We start from the raw sequence: 19,348 nt of genomic DNA on the forward strand, positions 1-19,348 counted from the left end.
TCTTTCGTGCTCTTTAAGCCTTTGGGTGATTGAACGCTGGCTCTGTCCCATGTAGCTTCTGGCGCAGCAGCAGGGAACCTCATACACTCCCATGGATTGAAGGGGAGGATGGCTATCCTTCGGTGAAGGTAGGATATTTTGAATTTTCTTCACCGTGCGGAAGTGAGTCTTCATGTAGCCTTTTTGAAGGATCCTAGCAATTCTATCAGTGACCCCGGAGATGTATGGAAGTTTATCATATGTTAATTCTTCCCCTTGTGGTCGTCATCTTGAGGCGGGTGTCTTTCTTTCATCGCTCTTTTTATGAATGAGACACTGTAACCATTACCTTTCAGTGCCCACATAAGGTGTAGCATTTCACCACTGATATGCTCCGCATCAAACACGATTTTGGCTCGGCGGGTTAGAGTTTCGAAAAGCCCTGCATCATTAGCATATGGAGAGGGTTCCTGGCCCAATATACAGGCATCCCCCGAGTTATGTAAGAGATGCGTTCCGGCAGACTCTGCGTAAGTCGAAATTTACGTAAGTCGAACCTTTGAGTTAGTGCTTCAGAGATTTCGATCGGCGCGGTGAAATTCTCAGCGAAGAAATGCGCGGTAAATTCTCGGTGAAGTTTCATTCAATTCACTGCGATATTCATGAATTCTACTGCGTATTCTTACGTTATTAGATACAAAATTGATAAACTTTAATATAGTCTGAGAGTTGCATCTCGAGCATTGCCAATCAAAATGCATAATATTATTCCCAGAGTTGACCAATCGCGTGGATTCAGGAAAGTACGTATCTCAACGCTACATTACTAAACTGAATACTTAAATTGATTCATTATGTTATAAGAAATATTCAAAATCTTAGAACAGAAGAGTAAGAATATAGGGCTCAGAATCAATGAGAGAAAAACCAAATACATGAGAATGTCGACCACGGAAGACAGAAGATGGACTCAAAACGTTACATTTGGGCAGTACAACTTTGAAAATGTAAAATATTTCAGCTACCTTGGTACTAATTTAAACTGTAAGAACTCAATGACAGAAGAGATCAACAAGAGGATAATGGCTAGAAATAGGGCTTACTTTGCTAATATTAAGCTCCTGAAGTCAACTCTTCTATCTAAGGAGATGAAATTCAAGATCTATAAGACACTTATCAGACCGGTCGTGACATATGGAGCAGAAACGTGGAGCATCTCCACTGGAAACGAGCAAGCTCTGCGGATATTTGAACGGAAGCTTTTGTGAAAGATATATGGTCCCGTGACAGATGGGGTAACTTGGAGGATAGAACAAACAAGGAAATAGAAAATATTATCCGAGGCGAAGACATAGTGAGGTTTGTGAAGACCCAACGGCTAGCTTGGCTAGGTCATGTAAAAAGAATGAGTGAAGAAAGGGTGCCTAAGAAGATTCTACATGGAAATATGGATGGAAAGAGAAAAAGAGGAAGACCGAGGAAAAGATGGATGCAGGATGTGGAAGATGACATAAAGGCAATGAGGATTGTCAGATGGTGGGAGAAAGTGCAGAACAGGAGAGAATGGACAGGCGTCTTGAGGGAGGCCAAAGCCCATACCGGGCTGTAGTGCCAAGGAAGTAGTAGTATTATGTTATACTGCGATCTAAGGGCCCAAAGAATGCATTGTCTACCTACCTATAATCATTATATCTTCTGCCTTTTATATTGTGACGGAACACTCCCGTGAGCCATGCACCGTCGAACTGAGATTATTATCCGAGTTCCTAATTTTTCGTAGGTTCTGGGGCTCGCGGTCAAGATGGGAACTCGCGGCATTAAACGCAATGGCACAGCAAGGGGATGAATGACCTCGTACACAGCGAATAACTGTCATACAAAAATTTATTCAGAGAAAAATAAACGAACACTTCTGTCCTTAAACGCTAATGAGGGATGGAATAGTGATGCTGAATTGGGCGAAACATCAATGATACACTTGCAAAAATAAAAATGAAGCAAATATGCCATACAAAAAAAAAAAAAAGAAATCTTATATCTAATAAATGAGGGATGAGATGATTATTGGGGTAAATGAACAAAAATGGACAAAAATAACACTGTATACTCTCAAAGATTGCTATGACACGGGCACTCGAAATCTTGCTGCACTTCAAAGGCAATTATGAGTAATGTTCGTCGTTCTACTTTCAAATGTTACATGCTCCACGTTCTGTTCAATCAAAAATGAGTCTGACGTCAACCAGATGGGATGACGCGAACGGGAGAATCGTGATACAATTAAAAATGGTCTTTAGACCGAGAAAGAGAGACGTGAGTTTGTGTCAGAAGCCACATGAGTATTATGATGACACACGTGCACACTGGGGGACGTTCTTCGTACAGGGCGCGTGGGCTGGCTGGAGCGGGGGAGGGATCGGGATTATTTCCCCGTCCCGGGAGAGGGTTTAGAGTACTTAAGTGTCAAAGACGGCGGGTCCGAATCCTGGCCGCCGGGTCACGATGCGTCGATCGCGGGGAACCACCTCCCGCAAATCCTTGGACGATGTCGTGATGTCCTGACGAAAAAGCAAGGACACTTTTCTCGTGTCTCGCTGTACTCCACGCTTCTCTCTCCGCACGCCCTTCCCCTGGTCGCGTTGCCCGACCTCCGAAAATGCCGTAGCCCTCGTCTGCCGCAGCCCCGTCTTGTCGCCCCACCTTGGCACTGTCGCAGCTGACCTCCGTCTTCTCTAGCGGATCAACTGCCGCTTTCTCAGGAATCGACCCCCGATCCCACAATACCGGGCCTTATATACCCATTACAAAACAAAAGACATGCTAAATTCTAGCAGACAACACAGGAAAAAGAAAAGAAGGTCGCTCATCACTCGCTGTTGCCGCGCGCCAATATGAATCGGGGAGAAGAGCTGGACGCAGAATGCGCCGTGACGAGGCTTTTCGTCACAATATATAACGTTGATCGATGAATCTGGTGGTTTCACTGCCACAGTAAATACACGTAGTAGGAGTGTCTAGGATTACGAGCAAATAACACACAAAAAATACCAGTGAATAACTATATTCTTAGATACATTCACACACACATACACTCAATCTTTCACGCACGGAAACATACTTTCACTGTCTCATATCACAATAAAATAACGTGAAAATATCATCATTTCAATATTTACTTCGCTGGAAACATCGAAGAGTATTTCCAAAGCACGAAGCTAATTAAAAGTGAGCTTTTATTCAGCCAACTCCGCCATTAAAGTGCAACAAAGTTAGTGGGGAAAAGCTTTCAATGACGCAATATTCATTTACAGATGCACACAATATGAGAGAACGAGAAAATGCAGCTTAATAAAATCTTCCGCCAGAAACATGTAAACAATTACACAATTAATATCGTGTGTCAACTTTTTCTAAACTTTTTCGTGGCGTTCATTGCCACCACTCAAAATTTCAATGCCGTTACGTGGGTACTAAACAATTCTTTTACACAATAAAGATTTCTGCTTGAACTTCATTTTTTTTTAATGCCACAGATGGAAATGTCCAAACTTAAGGATACAAATTTTAAATAGTAGAAAGTCGGAGTTCGGGTGAGCATCCTGTATAACAAGTTGTATCATACAGGAATGAGCGCAACCACATCCATCGTTAGAACTGCAAATTTTCCCGTTGATTGCTGACTTGGGATTTATAAGCGATTTTTCTGCAGAAATTAATGAAAATTCCTTCGAGGAATGACAAATATGGGTCACTTTGTTATTTTTAGCACGTAAAAAAACTCGATAACCAATCGATATTTTTTCTACCATAGGTTGTACGAGCGAATATCTATTTCTTCGCGCTCGCATTCGAAAATTAACGTAATCATTTGAAATACGGTTATCACTTACATAAGTACGGATTTACGTACGTCAAGACAAACGTAACTCGGGGGATGCCTGTAATGACCAACGGCTATCGCCTAAAATTCAAAATCGGGTGAACAATGAGTAACGAAACATTTATAAGCTCAGGACGACAACGGCTTCCCTCCCATTCTCTTGATAACGCTCCCAGTAGGAGGAGTGAAACGTTGAATGTGAAAATGTTACATACGCAGCAATTCCCGAAAACCACCACCAACATTCAACCCCTACTGTTTTCAGTGAATGCCTGTTTGGTACTGCACGCAATATTTCTACCAGAAAAGAATAAATAGGGTAAAAATGTTGAATTTTTAAAGTCAAGACCTGGAGAAAGAAAGTGTGGCTGCCTGATGTAATGTGACACATTGGTCGATCATGCATTCTTTAACAACGTGTTATTTAAACTTTTTTTTACTAGGAAAATAAAATTATGGAGACAATCTTAAGATTTTTTCTACAGAGCTTTCCTGCTGATTTAATTCTTAAGTGAAATTATTGTCATTGACTTCTTGTTGTTGTTCATCAAAATTTGCCATTAATTCAGATAATAATAGTTTATCCTTGGAGCCGAGTATCGAGAACCAATGGGAGAGAATCGGACCAGTACCGAGAACCAAAAAAATTTAGGAACCGACTCATGTCCTTGATTATTTTAGAGGCTTTTTATATTTCAGTGGAGTTTCAAGGAAAAAATTCAAAAAATGGATACTAGAACCAGGATAAATTAGAAAATTTTACAAGCTATGCATTCTCACAACATTTTTTCTTGAGAAATCACTACTTTTTATTAACTTTTATCTCGACTGGGGCCCCCAATCACCCCACAAAATGTTTACCGCTCTTGTGAAGAACCGAGTCAGCTCCGATAATGTAATCCTCGAAAGCTCGAAGTCCGGCCTCCTCGGCTGGCGACGATGGGTTCACCTCCTGGTGGCAGTCAAAGGAAACACAAACGGTATCATCTAGACTCAACAATTAGAAACAACACTGTATTTTTCATTGTCTTGCAATTTGGAGTAGGCACCCTCCCAGATTGACTTCATCTCATTCGAGTGCAAATGACAATACCTTTTCCAACAAATAACCTATCCTCAAAGGTACTTTTTATTCAAGATCGACCGACTAATACCCTTTTAGACTTGCGAAGATTTTTAAAGACTTTAAAGTACATTATATTAAAAAATAGTAATAAAAAAGCAAGAAGTATCATTCAACTTTAAATTGAGTCCATAATTTAGTTTAAAGTTGAATAAAGGAATTAGATTTCATATTTCATTCAGGAATGGCAACAGTAAATAATTATAAATGGCTCTCTTAAAGGCTGATAATGTATTTTCAGCACGAACATTCACTGGTAATTAATTCTACTTACAGGAGAATGAGACTTGCAAATTCATAAAGAAGTCTGCTCAGCCAAATCTCATGAATACATGAGAGAGTATTAAAGCGTTCGTGCACTAAATACATCACATACATACTTCAGGATTACGAATTACACCAAGTCTTATTTTCTTATAAAATAATCATTATCGTTTTTAACGTTAGGAGATACAATCGAAGGAAAATACAAAGATAGTGCTAAATTTGAGCAATTGTGATCATAAAAGCTCACTGGTGTACAACTTATGTCTGCTAAGACTTTTAACACTTTGAGTGCTAACCGCTTAATATTATGCGGCGCGAGGTGTTGCAGAATTTGCGGGAGGCGTAATATTACGACGGGCATTTTGTTTACATTGTGGCGGCTCCCGCCTCAAAGTTACGCAGCTGGTATTACTCGGATTCATGCATTTGCTCTTATAGGTGAAGTTAATGCCACAAAGTCATATATTTCGTCATATTTTTTCTCCTTCAAGACAAAATTTGTCTGAAGGTTTGGAAATCCCTACCTCGTTTGTCATTCGTGTGTTCTTTCGCCAGTGATCATGGAGCGAAATCTCGCCGACGAAGACATTGCCAATGCGTTGAATTGTTTCGACAGCGATGATAGTGAAAGTGATTTTGATGACTCAGATTGCGATGATGATTACATGCCCAGCAAAGATAGTTCAAGAGGTAATTTCCATTTCTAGCGTATAGTAACGCAACCCGCGTGACCTTTTTTTGACTTCTTTTATATATCTTTTGCGCAACATTTATTCGTACAATTACTGTTTTTCATTGTTCATAAGATATTTCATATTAGACTCTGAAGGCATGAACGAACCAGAAATGGTGCAACAGCTAAGTAAGCGAGGAGAAGCTCAAAAAACAATGTGCAATCGTAGGGGTGCACCTAGAGGAAGACGGTCAACTAACAGAGGAGCGGGCCCGGGAGATATTTGGAGTGATATTGACGCAGTTCCCAAGGTTTTTATTTAGGATATGGAACTTAGCTACTTTTCGAGCCTCTATTCTAACGATAATCTTTCCATCTTTGAAGTATGTAATCTTCACTGGTGACTATGGTGTGAAATAAAATATGTACTGGGCTAAATAGTTCAAGTGAGATGATGATTTTTTGAACATTTTTCGACATTGATTTGATAAATTGTATCAAGGAACATACGAACTTATATGCAAGGCAAAGAATTGCAAAACTGAGGAGAGGGAACTTACTATCCGCAAAAAGCAGATTGCAATCCTGGAAAACAGTGACTCAAGGTGACGTAAAAAAGTTTCTTGCCGTTATAATGCACATGAGCTTTAGCAAACGTCCTCGTATCCATGATCATTGGAGTACTGATCCCGTCTTGGCGTGTGGCTTCTGTCCTGGTGTTTTTTCTAGAGATAGATTACTTGCAATCTTAGGAAATTTCCATCTTGCGGACAACCAATTATTCATTGAAAAACGCGTAGACCGTCACGACCCCCTATTCAAAGTGCGTCCATTGCTCGAGGATTTTCGAAATAAATTTCAAAAATCCTACCAACCTGCGGAGGATATAACTGTAGATGAAGGAATTTGTCCCTTTCGTGGTAGGTTTTGCTACAAAGTGTACATGCCTCAGAAGCCAAGCAAATATGGCATAAAACTCTACATGCTCCCAGAAGCAAGCAGTGGTTTTGTTTGGAATGTGGATGTGTTTCATGGCCAGGAAAACTCTGGATTGGCTATAGTCAAGAGACTTTTGGCTACGCTTGCTAAAAAGGGTCACACATTATATACAGACCGATTTTACACAAGCCCTGGCCCGTGAATTGGAAAGCCTTCAAACGGGATTAGTAGGTACTATCATGAAAAATAGGGCGGGGATTCCATTGGCAATAAAAAATGCTCGCCTATCACATGGATAGCATGTTTTCGCGCGACATGAAAATATATTAGTCCAGCGTTGGAAAGACAAACGTGATGTGTTTCTGCTCTCCACTCGACATACAAGTGACATGATCACTTTCAAAGATCGCAGAGGAAGGGAGAAAACTAAACCTGCGATAGTAATACACTATAACAAGAAAAAATTTGGTGTAGATCTAATTGATCAACTAATGAGTTACGGTGCCCTGGATCATCGATCAGTGAAGTGGTGGCGTAAGCTGGTATTCCACCTAATAGTTATGGCAGTGACAAATGCCACAATCAGTTAAGCCAAACATCCGTTGCAGTCACCTATTTTACGCAAAAAATTTGTTCGGAGTTAGTTACATTGGAAGACGAATCGCCCCTTGAAAACGCCAGAGCCGAGATAACTAGAATATCTGAAAAGCATTTCACTGAAAAAATTCCCGCACCATCAGGACAAAAGAAGGCTCGAAAGAGGTGTAGGGTGTGCTCCGAGAAAGGGCGAAAAACGACTGGGAAAGCTGCCAGAAAATGTACTATCGTTTTCAAAAGTATGTAGACACCCACGAGTCCCACTTAACTTATGTGGTAGGGTCGATAAAAACTTAGAAGGTTGGCACATAAGTTAGCCTGCATCTCTCACCGGTACGCCAGCAATAGCCAACGAGGACTGACGTGGGGGCGACCGGGCTAGCGAGAAAGGAGTCAAACTACAGGCTGAAATGCCCTAGCGGATAGAATTCGCTGAGGAAACTCACGTCCACGCTCATGTTGGGCCTTCGAAGTGTTTTCTTGCGAGCTCCGTGGCGAGGATTTCCTCTCTTCAGATTCATATTTGGACTCACCGTGAACACGGAATGTTTATGTGATTCCGTAGCTGAGTAGGATTACTTCACGCGCATATGATACACTGAAGTTATCGGGAGGTATTCGAATCCGAACCAAATGATTTTTTTATTTTGTGAAAGGTCGATTAATATCAAATTATTTTTAACAATTATAAAATTCTAAGCTTAGATTATTTTTATCTACAGCATTATTTACAGCTTAATCGGCATGCAATGTTTGTAAAAAAAATAATGAAATAAAGGTTTTAGAAGATAAAAGAGAACCTTATGCTTTTTGAAAGGGTTATTCGAAAGTTATTCTGCAGGATTTTTATATTTCAGTGCGGTTTTTAGGTACAAATATTCTAAATAGATAATAGAACCATCACACCTATCTAAATTTTTAAGCTATGTAATTTTCATTTTTCTTAGTATTTTTATTTACAAAATTGATACTTTTTATTAACTTGAATCTAAATTTTAAGAGCCAGAATAGCGTCAAAATCCATTTGTAGGCGTGCGATTTCCCAAAATCTTCCGGTGGAGGACCCCCTATCATGGGCCCTAGCCGAGGTCACACAATTACCCTTTCGTCCTTTTTTAAGGGTGAAAGATTTCATGTATCAATTTACTTCAACTTAATCCTTGGATATATTTGTATTTCGCACTCCTATTGGAAGAAAAGCATTGTTGCTTTTAATTACATAACTTCCCACACTGGTGAACAAAGATTTTGTCCTGGAGACGTCGCGACGTCTCCAGGACGCGTCGTTGGATGGTCTCAGACGTATTTTTTGGCTGATTTGGAATCTGGGCAGGGATTATTTCCATCACGTCTAGTTTCATTGGGACAGCTGAATGTATGTTTTTTCTTTTACAAAAGTAGTAATTTATTTCATATATATATCATAATAGCATGAACAGGTAAAAATAATAATTTCCTGTCATAACATGTTGCCCTACGAGAGCATGCCTTCCTGTCCCAACAAAATATATAATTAAACTTGCAGTAACCTATCATTTTTTTTGATGCAATGCATAATCAGCTTCCACTCCAAATAAGTATGTGACTGTAGGCGCGTAAAGACGTGTGTTTTTCATCTGCAGACGGTTTTAGAAATTTGTTGCTCGCAGGAAATGTCAGCTTATTACATTGTAATCGTTATGAAGTGTCTTAGCTTTCATCATGGGGTCAGTCCGTTTCAAATCACCGAGGCCATGTTGTTCAGCATTTTTAATTATCCTGAATTTTTTTCATTGGTTCCCTACAAGTAGACAATCACAAAACACCATTTGAAAAAATTTACAAGCCATACTTTTTTGGCAGACATTTTTAAAAGGGGGAATGGGCCTAAACAGTGCGTGAACTACCACGATTACTTTTACTACGTGTGCGGTGAAATTACTTCGAAGGCTAAAAGGAGGAATATTACCTTTTTGAGACAGTGTTTTAGACTTTATTATGACTGTCCGTTGGGTGACCAGGATACAGGATCGGAGTCTTCTGTGATATGTAGCAGGTGTGAAAGACTGGTTGGACTGATGGAAAATGTCATATGAATTTTTCCGTCCTCATGATTCGACGGGAAGCTAAGGATCATATTTCTGAAATCTATTTTTGTGAAACAGAAATTAAAGGAATAACACCGCAGTCAAAACGCACTGTAAAAGATCCAAACAACCTAGAATCAACCCCACACTTGAAAAATTTACCAGTGGTGGAACCACACAAAATGTTGATCTTAGCGAATATTCAGAAAGTATCTGAGAATTATGGATTCGAAAACTCGAAAGACCCAATTTTCGGACCAAACATTTCTGATACACCTCATTTTATGACAAAAGAGTATTTAAGTGATCTATTGCGCAACTTAAATTTGTCTAAAAAGCAGAGAGAAATCTTAAGATCACAATTGATGGGTTGGAATTTGCTGGATCCAAATACAAAAATTTCTATGCATCCACCTCTCAATGACGAATTCAAATAATTTTTTCTCATGATAACAAAATTTAAGTTTTGCAATGATGTTCTCTCTGTTATGGGTACTCTTAGTTTTGAATATAACACAGATGATCATTCAGTTCATTGATTCCTTTAACGTCATTTAAAGGCTGTTTTTTAACATAATGGAATTGAACTTCCCTCCAAAGCATTAGCTCATGGAACCGACATAAAAGAATCTTACTAGAATAGGCAGTAAATTTTTCAGTACCCAAAATTTGTGGAAAATTAGAAGTAGCTGCATTTTACTAGGCATACAGTTTCACTGCACCAAAATATTATTGCTTCTTCCACGATTGGGATAGCAGAGACAGAAAAAATCATTGCTTGAAAAAAGATTGGCTATAACGTAAGCACTCGTCACTGGATTCAAAAATGTCCTTTTCATCTTTTTACGATCCTAAAAACATTATTTTGCTACCTCTAAGTATTAAATTAGGGATTTTTAAAAATTTAGTAAAAGATATGTGTAAAAATGGAGCAGGTTTTACATATTTGAAACAAATGTCCAAAAAATCAGTGAAAAACAGATAATAGAAGGATTTTTTATTGGGCCACAGATTTTTTTTTGAAGAAGTGCTGAAGAATTCGGAATTTTGACAAAAAGAGTTCAACAAAAAAAATTCGTGGAAGTCATTCAAAAATGCATTTGAAGGTTTTCTAGGAAAGAGAATGGCTAAATATCACCACAATGGCTAAACATCCTACATACCTTGGCGCCGTTAGTGCTCAACACGATATGTGTTTCCACCAGAATATTTCACTGATGCACGAACAGCACCATGAAAAGTTCAGAAACATATTATCAGATTAGCGGTGGACACTGAAAAGGGATTCGTCAGAAGCTAAATATGCGAGAAAATTTCGAGTGAGTACCCATTTTTCACATTATTTTATTTATTTACTTAAACTCCTTTGAATCCGATTGCCCTAAAAAAACTCAATGCGATAGAAAACATCGACTGGGCCCAGTTTCGGAATCAGCCCGAAAAATACCAGAGGATTAGCAAAACATATGGCTAGAATAGGAAAAATTATTTTTTGGTTGATCAGTGTTATCGATAGAGTTTCAAACATCATGATCTACGGCTATCATTCTGATTTCACACGAGTGTATCTGGCTATTTATTGAGTATTGTCCACAATATGAGTACAGATTTTTATCAATGGAAATTCGACAGTAGCAAGGACAAATTACAACCTCTGCCACTTCCCCTGCTTATTTCCACTCTTTGAATAAGTTTGTTTAGAAATAAATGTATTAAGGCAGATTGAGTCATTATTTAAAAAAAAATTAGTCGCTTAAAAAATTTTGTGGTAATTTTTTTATTGAGTAAACTATTGTGTTGATGTTATCAATTGACCTTTCACAAAATAAAAAAAATACAATTGGCTCAGGTTCGAATCCCCCCCATAACTTCAGTGCATCAAATTTGCGTGAAGTAATCCTACTCAGCTACGGAGCCACATAAACATTAAGTGTATACGGTGACTCCAAGTGGTGTAAGGAACCATAATGCCGTCGTAGTCTTATCATTAGAGTATTTTTTTAGTATAACAATCGGATAGATGATTAAATACTGCCAAGTTTAACTAGAGATTAAAAAAGTTACCACCAGAGATGAAAAGATGTCTTTCGATTTAAGTACGTACTTACCATGTGCCTAATAAGGGAATTCAGAGGATAGCTGCAATTTCAGCAATATTTTTCTTGGAAAACCACTGATTTAAAAATTGCATCGACACCACGGCTGTATGACAGAAAAAAGAAATGTTTACCATCAAAATTAAACAGACACTACTATATCACATTATTTCAACACCATATTTGAATCATTCGAATATACCCACTGCAATTTAGAACTCATTTAACAGTTATACGATTTAAACCATTGCGAAAAATAAACTGGCATAGTGAAAATAAACCTTACGTGAATATTCAGCATTCCTCTCGTTGACAACAAATGCTTTCACTGCCTTCCCGCCTTCACGGAATAATAATGCGCAGCACTCGATGCTGTTGTTTCTGTGAAGGCGCAATTATCGACGGCTTTTAAACCATAGTATCAATTAAAAATGCCAGTATTACTAATGTTTTTGATCGAAATCCATCAACTCTTCATCACAAATGTGATCAATTAATTGAGGAGTCTTCTCATTTCAACAGGGTAATTAATATTTATTATTTACGCCACATATGATCTTCTGCAATTATTTACGCTTTGTTTTCTTTATGAAATATTATTTTACGTTTTACCAATTGGGTAATGGATCAGGTGAATACAAAAGGATCAAACCTGCGGCTGGTAAGAAGCCATTAAAATCGCAGTTCTAATTCCAAATTATAAATAGCCGTAACACCATACGCTATAGGGTCATTCCATGTCAACTCAACCAATTTTTGGGGGGTCCCACACTCACCATCTCAGATTTTGATAATTTTTCCCCTGTTGTTAGTTTCAACCTTAGTTAAGAAAAATCCAAAATATTAAAGACCCATTGCAAGTATTTTCCAAGATATGAGTGTTTGAAGTCAATGAGGCACACACAAATTCTGCACACCAGTCAAATTATTCAAAACTACCATATTTGTGCACCTGTACAACCTAAACCAAATGAGTGAAGCTAGTAAAAATTTTAGAGGCTATAAAAATGCTGCTATAGTTTTAAAAAATCCTATCACAACGATTTTCACTTGAAAACTTTTTTTCTATAAATGTTCAAAAATTGCACTTTTGACAAATTTCGTCAAAAAAGTGACATTTTCAAATACTTGTAAAAATCACATATACCAAATGAAAGCCATAAAAATCTCTGTAAGCATGGTAAAGACCACCAACTTTAATATAGAGTGAGGTTTTGGGTAATTTTGGATTTATTTGTTAATAAATCTTATGAAAATCATCATTCCGCTAATGTTTTTTGTTGAAAAATGCCACTTTTTCAACTTCTAATAACAAAAAAGGGACACCAATTAGGTGACTGAGTTTTTTAATATAACTTGCACTATACTCCCTCTTTCAGGAAAATTAAACCTGAAGTTGCTCCCATGATGGATAGTGCTTCTATGATTTATTTTAATGATGGTTGTAAAACGGCGGGCTACAGCACTTATGTTTCAGGGCATCCCCCAAAAGAGGAGTTGTATTTGAGTATCAAAGTTCCTGTAAACCCCTACCATTCTTTAAATTTAGCTGGTAATCTATTTTTAATTTCCAAATAGTATAAAATGGAAACATTTTAGCAAATATATGGATTTACTAGATATTTGCAATAGGGTTGTTCAAGCCTATCAGAACGGTCTAAAAAAACGAATGTATATCGCTTCTGATGTAATTTCATTTCGATTGGGATGAATGACAGATGCGTTGAAAAAGTAATGATGGAATTATTAGCAATCAAAATTCGAACAATTTTAAACGCCGCCAAAAACGGTCGGCCATCTTGAAATAGAGGTGATGACGACACAAGCCTGTACGGCTGGCATGTACCCTCGATCGCTCGATGCCAAGCTGAGTACTCTGCATGCCGACAGGACCTTTGCCAAGGTTATTCCTTATTTTGAAATGGCCTATGTTGTGCATGAAGCTTCCGGATGGATCAAGGCGACATGAAATCCATTCTTCAAGTTAGGCAGGCAACGTATGTAGCGTTGACAGGAATTGAAAGTTTTGATGAAAGCTGCATTTGCTAGGAAACTACGTGCAGTGAACTTTCATTGTGCCTCTAGTGCAAGTGAACACAATTTGTGCCCTTAATGTACCCCTAAGTGAATGATTTCATATAGACGATGAAGTAAAGAGTGAAGTGAGTTGTGAATGTAACTGCTTCGACGAAATTATTTATTTCTTCCATGCTAGTTCAATCAACCCTATACATTTCGATCTAAGGTATCTAACTATTGCCAAGGGGATATGTTTCATATTTCAGCTAGTTGTGCTTTAGGGATACATCGAACGCATATTAATTTTCAATCGTTTGTTCGCTTCTAAGTTCCGTTTGATTTTATTACCCATTCATTTTGAGCATTCACGAGTTTTTACATTTCACGAATTTCGTTGCGCTGTTGTTTGTTTTTGTTTTGGTCACATTTTGGTTACGGTAAGAGTACGGGTAAGAGTAATAGTGAAATTCGAGGTTTTTTGATGTTACAATAACCGGTTTAGCAATTTGTTTCAGCCTATTCATTTCATTGTCCTCGAAATGTCAATGTGAAATAACGTAAACTGATTCTAAGTCGTTAGTGATGAGTGAGAAGTGAGGTGTGGAGAATCTTTCGAACTTCAAGGAGTGCAAATTCTTTTAGCGTGTGCAGAGTGATTGGAAAACCGATTATCATGTTTTATTAGTGTTTTATATTTATTGTGAGTCAAGTTTATCATTGAATCAGTTGATTCGGAATATACTGATTATATATGTATCAAAAAGACAACTCGTGAAATGTGTACGTTGTAGTGCTATTTATGATATGATGAGCAATAAATATGTACAAGTAAGGGTAATTTTGCTTATTATTACTCTTATTAAAGGATAAATTTGGATTTTCTTTAAACACTGATCTGGCGGTAGACGCTGGAGATCTTGAAAAAAAGTGGAATAACCCTGCTGAGCCACTTAAACAACACTGCAGTAGGGCATCTACAGGCTTGTGACGTCAAGTAGTAGGGATTTGCCGATCCTGGCGCATGACGTCACAACGTCGCCTCTCTCACTCCCAGTGCATTCCAGACACGTGCCGAGCCCATAGCTTCTCCCACTCGAGTTGGATATGTTCCCATTAGCAGTTACCAAGGTCTTAACACGTGTGGTTGCAACGTGACTCCTCCCACTCCCGCATATAAATGACTCCCGAGTGATTATTACCTCATTCAACGTTAACATGACCTCCAGAACTGTTGCTGAGCTGCGAAGAGATCCCGAAGCCTCCCTGGAGGACACCAATCTCCGGGTGGAGAAGCAGTCAGATCCGGATACTTACATCGTGTACATCCCTCAACGAGGCACAGATTTTGTGCTCTCGGTACTTTTTAACGAAGTTTACTACTGCGTATTCCGACACCAGAGAAAGATATTTGAAGTGATCGGACATAAAGTGACTTTCTCCGGCTTCGAGAATGAGAATGGTGTAGTGGAGAGATTTAACATAACGAACCAGGATGACATCACCGATCCGGAAAAGCGACGCCTCGCGGACAAGCAGCACCCAATCATCTGGTTGGATGTGTACGAGTGCTACCAGCCCCGAGTCTACGCAAAAGGAGGAGGAACGAGGACTCAAAGTGATTGTATTGACGGACCAAAACCTGTTTGTTATACAGACCATAGAAAATCAAAAGTGGATTATGGTACCACAGACGCCATTAAAGGTACCCGTCTGAGAGTGATAAAGTTTATACTCAAAATTGAAGTTGATATGTATATTTATTAACAATAAATATATTAAATACTATACTATGTGTTTTTTATTTCCAAATGAAAGACCAGGGTAAATTTTAACAACAAAAGTTTATTTTCTTCAACCACACACAGATGAGTTTGTTACATTGTTCACCATATACATGGTTTCATAGTTCATTTCCCCACTCATACTTATGTTATAATCCTCTTGAAACAATTGAACAGCACGTCTGAGCGCAGACAGTTCTCTAGCACTCTCGTTTAAATAACCACATTCGATTAAATATCCCCAGATACAATCATATTGTCTCAATTGTATAGCATCGTAAATGATCAAAGTGAACATGATGATGTAAAACAATAAAATGATACATTTGACTAGAAAATCTAACATATTTTATTTCGTATACACCAATCAGCTAGCTTAAAACAATTTTTTCTGGCACATTGTAGATTACCATCCATATGAATTTCAATTAAACAACCCTCATTCGTGGTCAATTTCGTGAATGAAGGACACCCATAAAGTTCCAGATTAGCCACACAAATTCCCTTGGGAAGAAGACTTGTTAAGAAGGCAGCTTTTTGAGCACCCTTTGTGAATAGATATTTAAAATTTTTAGTATAATTGTGAAGTATACTCTCCAGTTCTGAATAATCCACATCTCCAGAGTATTCGCACAAGCCGTGATAGTTGTTTCTCAGCCAAGAAGACTCTTTTGTAAAGAGCAATCTCTGTGGTGATTTAAATAACCACGTATTACAGCATTTATTCTGGACAGCGATAATTGCCAATTCTTTGACAATAAAATGTCCATTGCTACCCGTAAATCCTTGAAATTCGACAATGGCACCCATCGTGATGTATGTCCAACTTACAAGGTTTTTACACCCAATGCCAGGGGTTGAACTTACATCAAGACTCTCTAACTTACGGAACTTTCATTCACGCCAGAGGTTAGAAAGCCTTTCACTCACACAGGCTATTCATCAGCCGAACCATACGCTATGAGTACCATCTCTAATTCAAGTCTTTCAAAATCACAATCTGTGATATTCTTTGCTAATTTTGTGGCGAGAAAATGTCTCACTTTGTCACGACTAGCTGAAAGTCTCTGGAGAAATAAATCAATCAGCTTGAAGAGTTTCACCAATGCAAACCACTCTTCTTGCTTTAAATTAAAGGTCTTTTTAATAACCAAATGAGTCTTCCCAAAGTAATTCGCATAAGCCAAACAGGAAGTTAAAAAATGCTTTTCTCCTTTGTAAAAGAACAAATCCACATCCTTTTCACAGTTCAAGATGTTTGCCCACTCGCTTTGTGAAACAATTACACTTTTTTTTCCAACTTGATTAAATTGCACAACTGATTCAAAGTCTCTACCAGGATCGTAACCAATACACACACTCTTTGTCTTTGTTTTGTTCAAATAATACACAGTTTGAAGAAGTAAATTGTCCGATTGTTCAATAGAAGGAATAAAATTTCCAGCAGGTTTCTTTCTCTTCACCGGAGGAGACTGATGGTCTGCATCCACCGATGACTGCATGACGACTGGCGTATGGTGACGTAACCGTCCTTATTTAGAGGTTGATGTAGGAGGAGGGGTGGGGGAACAGTCATCCGGGCAAGGATCAACTTCGGTTTTGAGACGGTTATACTGGAACCACTGGGCGAGAGAATGTGCATCTCTCAATGCGCAAGTGCTGTTGCGCAATTTGTGACAAGGATTGAGGCAGGAAAAGGCAAGAAAGGAACATTTTTCGGGAGGGGGACAGTTTAACTCTTTTTCGAGAGAGATGAAAGTGCGTCCCGTCAGATCGGTCAGAAACTCACACTCTGCTTCACTGAATGCGTAGAGAGCGGTTGCACCCTCAGTCATAGCTTCCAGGGTAGTTGAAAGTTCGGTGTGTGAAATGAATCCCTCGTTGAAGGATGTCTCATCTCGTTGCAGGGGGTCTGGGAAACGTAGCTTCTTTCCTCCAGCGATGAGCTTCCCATGTTTCTTGAAACTGCCCCAAAATAAACGATTTGAATCCACGTCGACGGCTGCAAGCTCCGTCACCCCGCCTTGGCTATAAGTCACAGATACCAAGATCTGCATTCTGCGGCTGTTTCTTCTCAAATAATCACCTCCTCTTCCTGCTCATCGTATTTATTCGGGAACAGCACCGCTGAGCTCTGGGATGACATTTGGCCCGCCGAACCCGCTTGAAGGTCTGATGAAACAGCTTCAGGGCTCGACAGTCGTTGAGATGAGGGATGGTGTGATGAAAGTGTGCGAGGAATTTGTGTAGTGTTTGACCTAATGATTTACTAGCGGTATAGAGGCAGCAGTATTCACCGCAAATATCCGAACGAAAGCTTTGAATTTGAACGTGATTGCGAGTGACTGAGAATGACTTTAAAAAATTACTTATATTTGAAACAAAAGGAGGTAAGCCGTAGGAATCAAAATACTCTGCATAATTATTATGTAAATAGACTGCAACCCAGTGTGAACCCGGTAATTTAGATGGATCTAAATTTATTATGTAAACTCCATTTCGTGGTGATTTTGGTAACCTATCAGATGCGTAAACTCCGCGAAATATATTGAGTGGTCTTAGTAACCTGTTAATTTCAATTCCATCCATGACTAAAAGTTTGTGATAATGTTTCTGTTTTTATCAATTTCCACTGTTGCATCATACTCTGAGAAAAGTAAACACGTAACCGTTCTCGATAATTCGTTTTCAAATCTCGCCTCTATTCTCACCACACCTCTATCTCCTAAACTTATATAGTCCTCATTACCCGAATCATCGGGTGTTAGATCGAAGACTAGCATAAAATAACCGTGTCCAAACATATCGTAAGTGATTTGATTACCCCGATTGTAATGCTTTATCCCACTTCCTGAGAATATTGTGTCATACGCTCGCGCCCAATACTTTTTACTTGAAAAATTGCATTGTAATCCCTCGGACGGAATTTGCACACCGTTCACAAAGAGTGAAAAATTCTCGAGCGAATAGTGAGAGAGAGCAAATGGATTCTTATTCAAACTTCCCGCATATGCTTCATTATCCACCATTGTAAAAATAATTACATTAGGTATTCGACCCACGATCGCATTGTCAAGGCTTAAAGTTCGTCCACCAGAAGGAACAGTAAAGGTTTTCAACTCGGTACGCTTGTAGTGATATTTGGCATTGTTGTTTTCCAGGATTTTATTATGTGCAACTAAAATGGATGGGTTAATATCGAAATGTTGAACGTATAAAGTTGCGTCTAAAATTTTCAATAGTCCATCATCATTCCCTCCCATAAGATGGAAAGCATGATTAGAGAGCAATAGTCTTATACCGATGTCTACTCGATCCATCATTAATTGTATCTGATTAAAAACATCTACGTGCAGTTTACCATACAACTCAACCTCTGCACTGTTCTTAAACCAACCCTTACGCCTTGTATAACCAGAATTTGAAGTATCTGTCAAGTTAATATCGTCTCCCGTGTCCAACTCCCACCCCACATTTCGTAAATGTGTTTTGCTCGCATCTGTTCCATAATTTAACACATTTTCCAGGTAGCTTCTGTAATGGTAATTATCCTCTGATGGTGTGACCAACGTCCCATTGAAATAAACGTTACACTGCTCGAACAGAGAGTGCAGAATATTGTTCACTACTCCCGGTTGATTGGTAGCGGATTCATTGTAATCAGTCCCGTCTTTTTTGCAAAGTTTCACTTTAAGTCTAAGATATATACTATTCAAATCCTTATACGCATCCCCAGAGTCTTTGATCAGGAATTCTATAACCGATCGATTATCTAGCGAAGATATGGGTTTGTAGGACACGAGTCTTTTTGCCAAGATGTTAGTTTGCACCGGCGGATTGGGCTGAAATAAATCCAACGAAGTCAGCATATGCTCTGCCATTATCGCGAAAAAATATCTCCTCCAACAACCTTCTTTCCTCTTCGACT

At 38.7% G+C, this 19,348-nt stretch overlaps 1 protein-coding gene across 13 annotated transcripts in view; it reads right to left on the bottom strand.

Annotated features, from left to right (window-relative positions):
* Nucleotides 1–19,348, bottom strand: part of LOC124163951 (Golgi reassembly-stacking protein 1-like) — a 96,390-nt gene that overhangs the window by 65,970 nt on the left and 11,072 nt on the right. For 6 of the 13 annotated variants that reach the window (XM_046541078.1, XM_046541077.1, XM_046541081.1 and 3 more), the window contains exon 2: nucleotides 4,721–4,811. In XM_046541078.1, the coding sequence (XP_046397034.1) occupies nucleotides 4,721–4,811 (91 nt within the window). Of the gene's footprint in view, nucleotides 1–4,720; nucleotides 4,812–9,406; nucleotides 9,461–10,687; nucleotides 10,739–11,632; nucleotides 11,727–11,826; nucleotides 11,984–19,348 lie in introns of those variants that run through there. The other 7 variants (XR_006865885.1, XR_006865888.1, XM_046541084.1 and 4 more) reach the window with 7 other exon arrangements.

Source organism: Ischnura elegans, chromosome 8, assembly GCF_921293095.1.
Source record: "Ischnura elegans chromosome 8, ioIscEleg1.1, whole genome shotgun sequence".
In the NCBI taxonomy this organism is placed as follows: domain Eukaryota; kingdom Metazoa; phylum Arthropoda; class Insecta; order Odonata; family Coenagrionidae; genus Ischnura; species Ischnura elegans.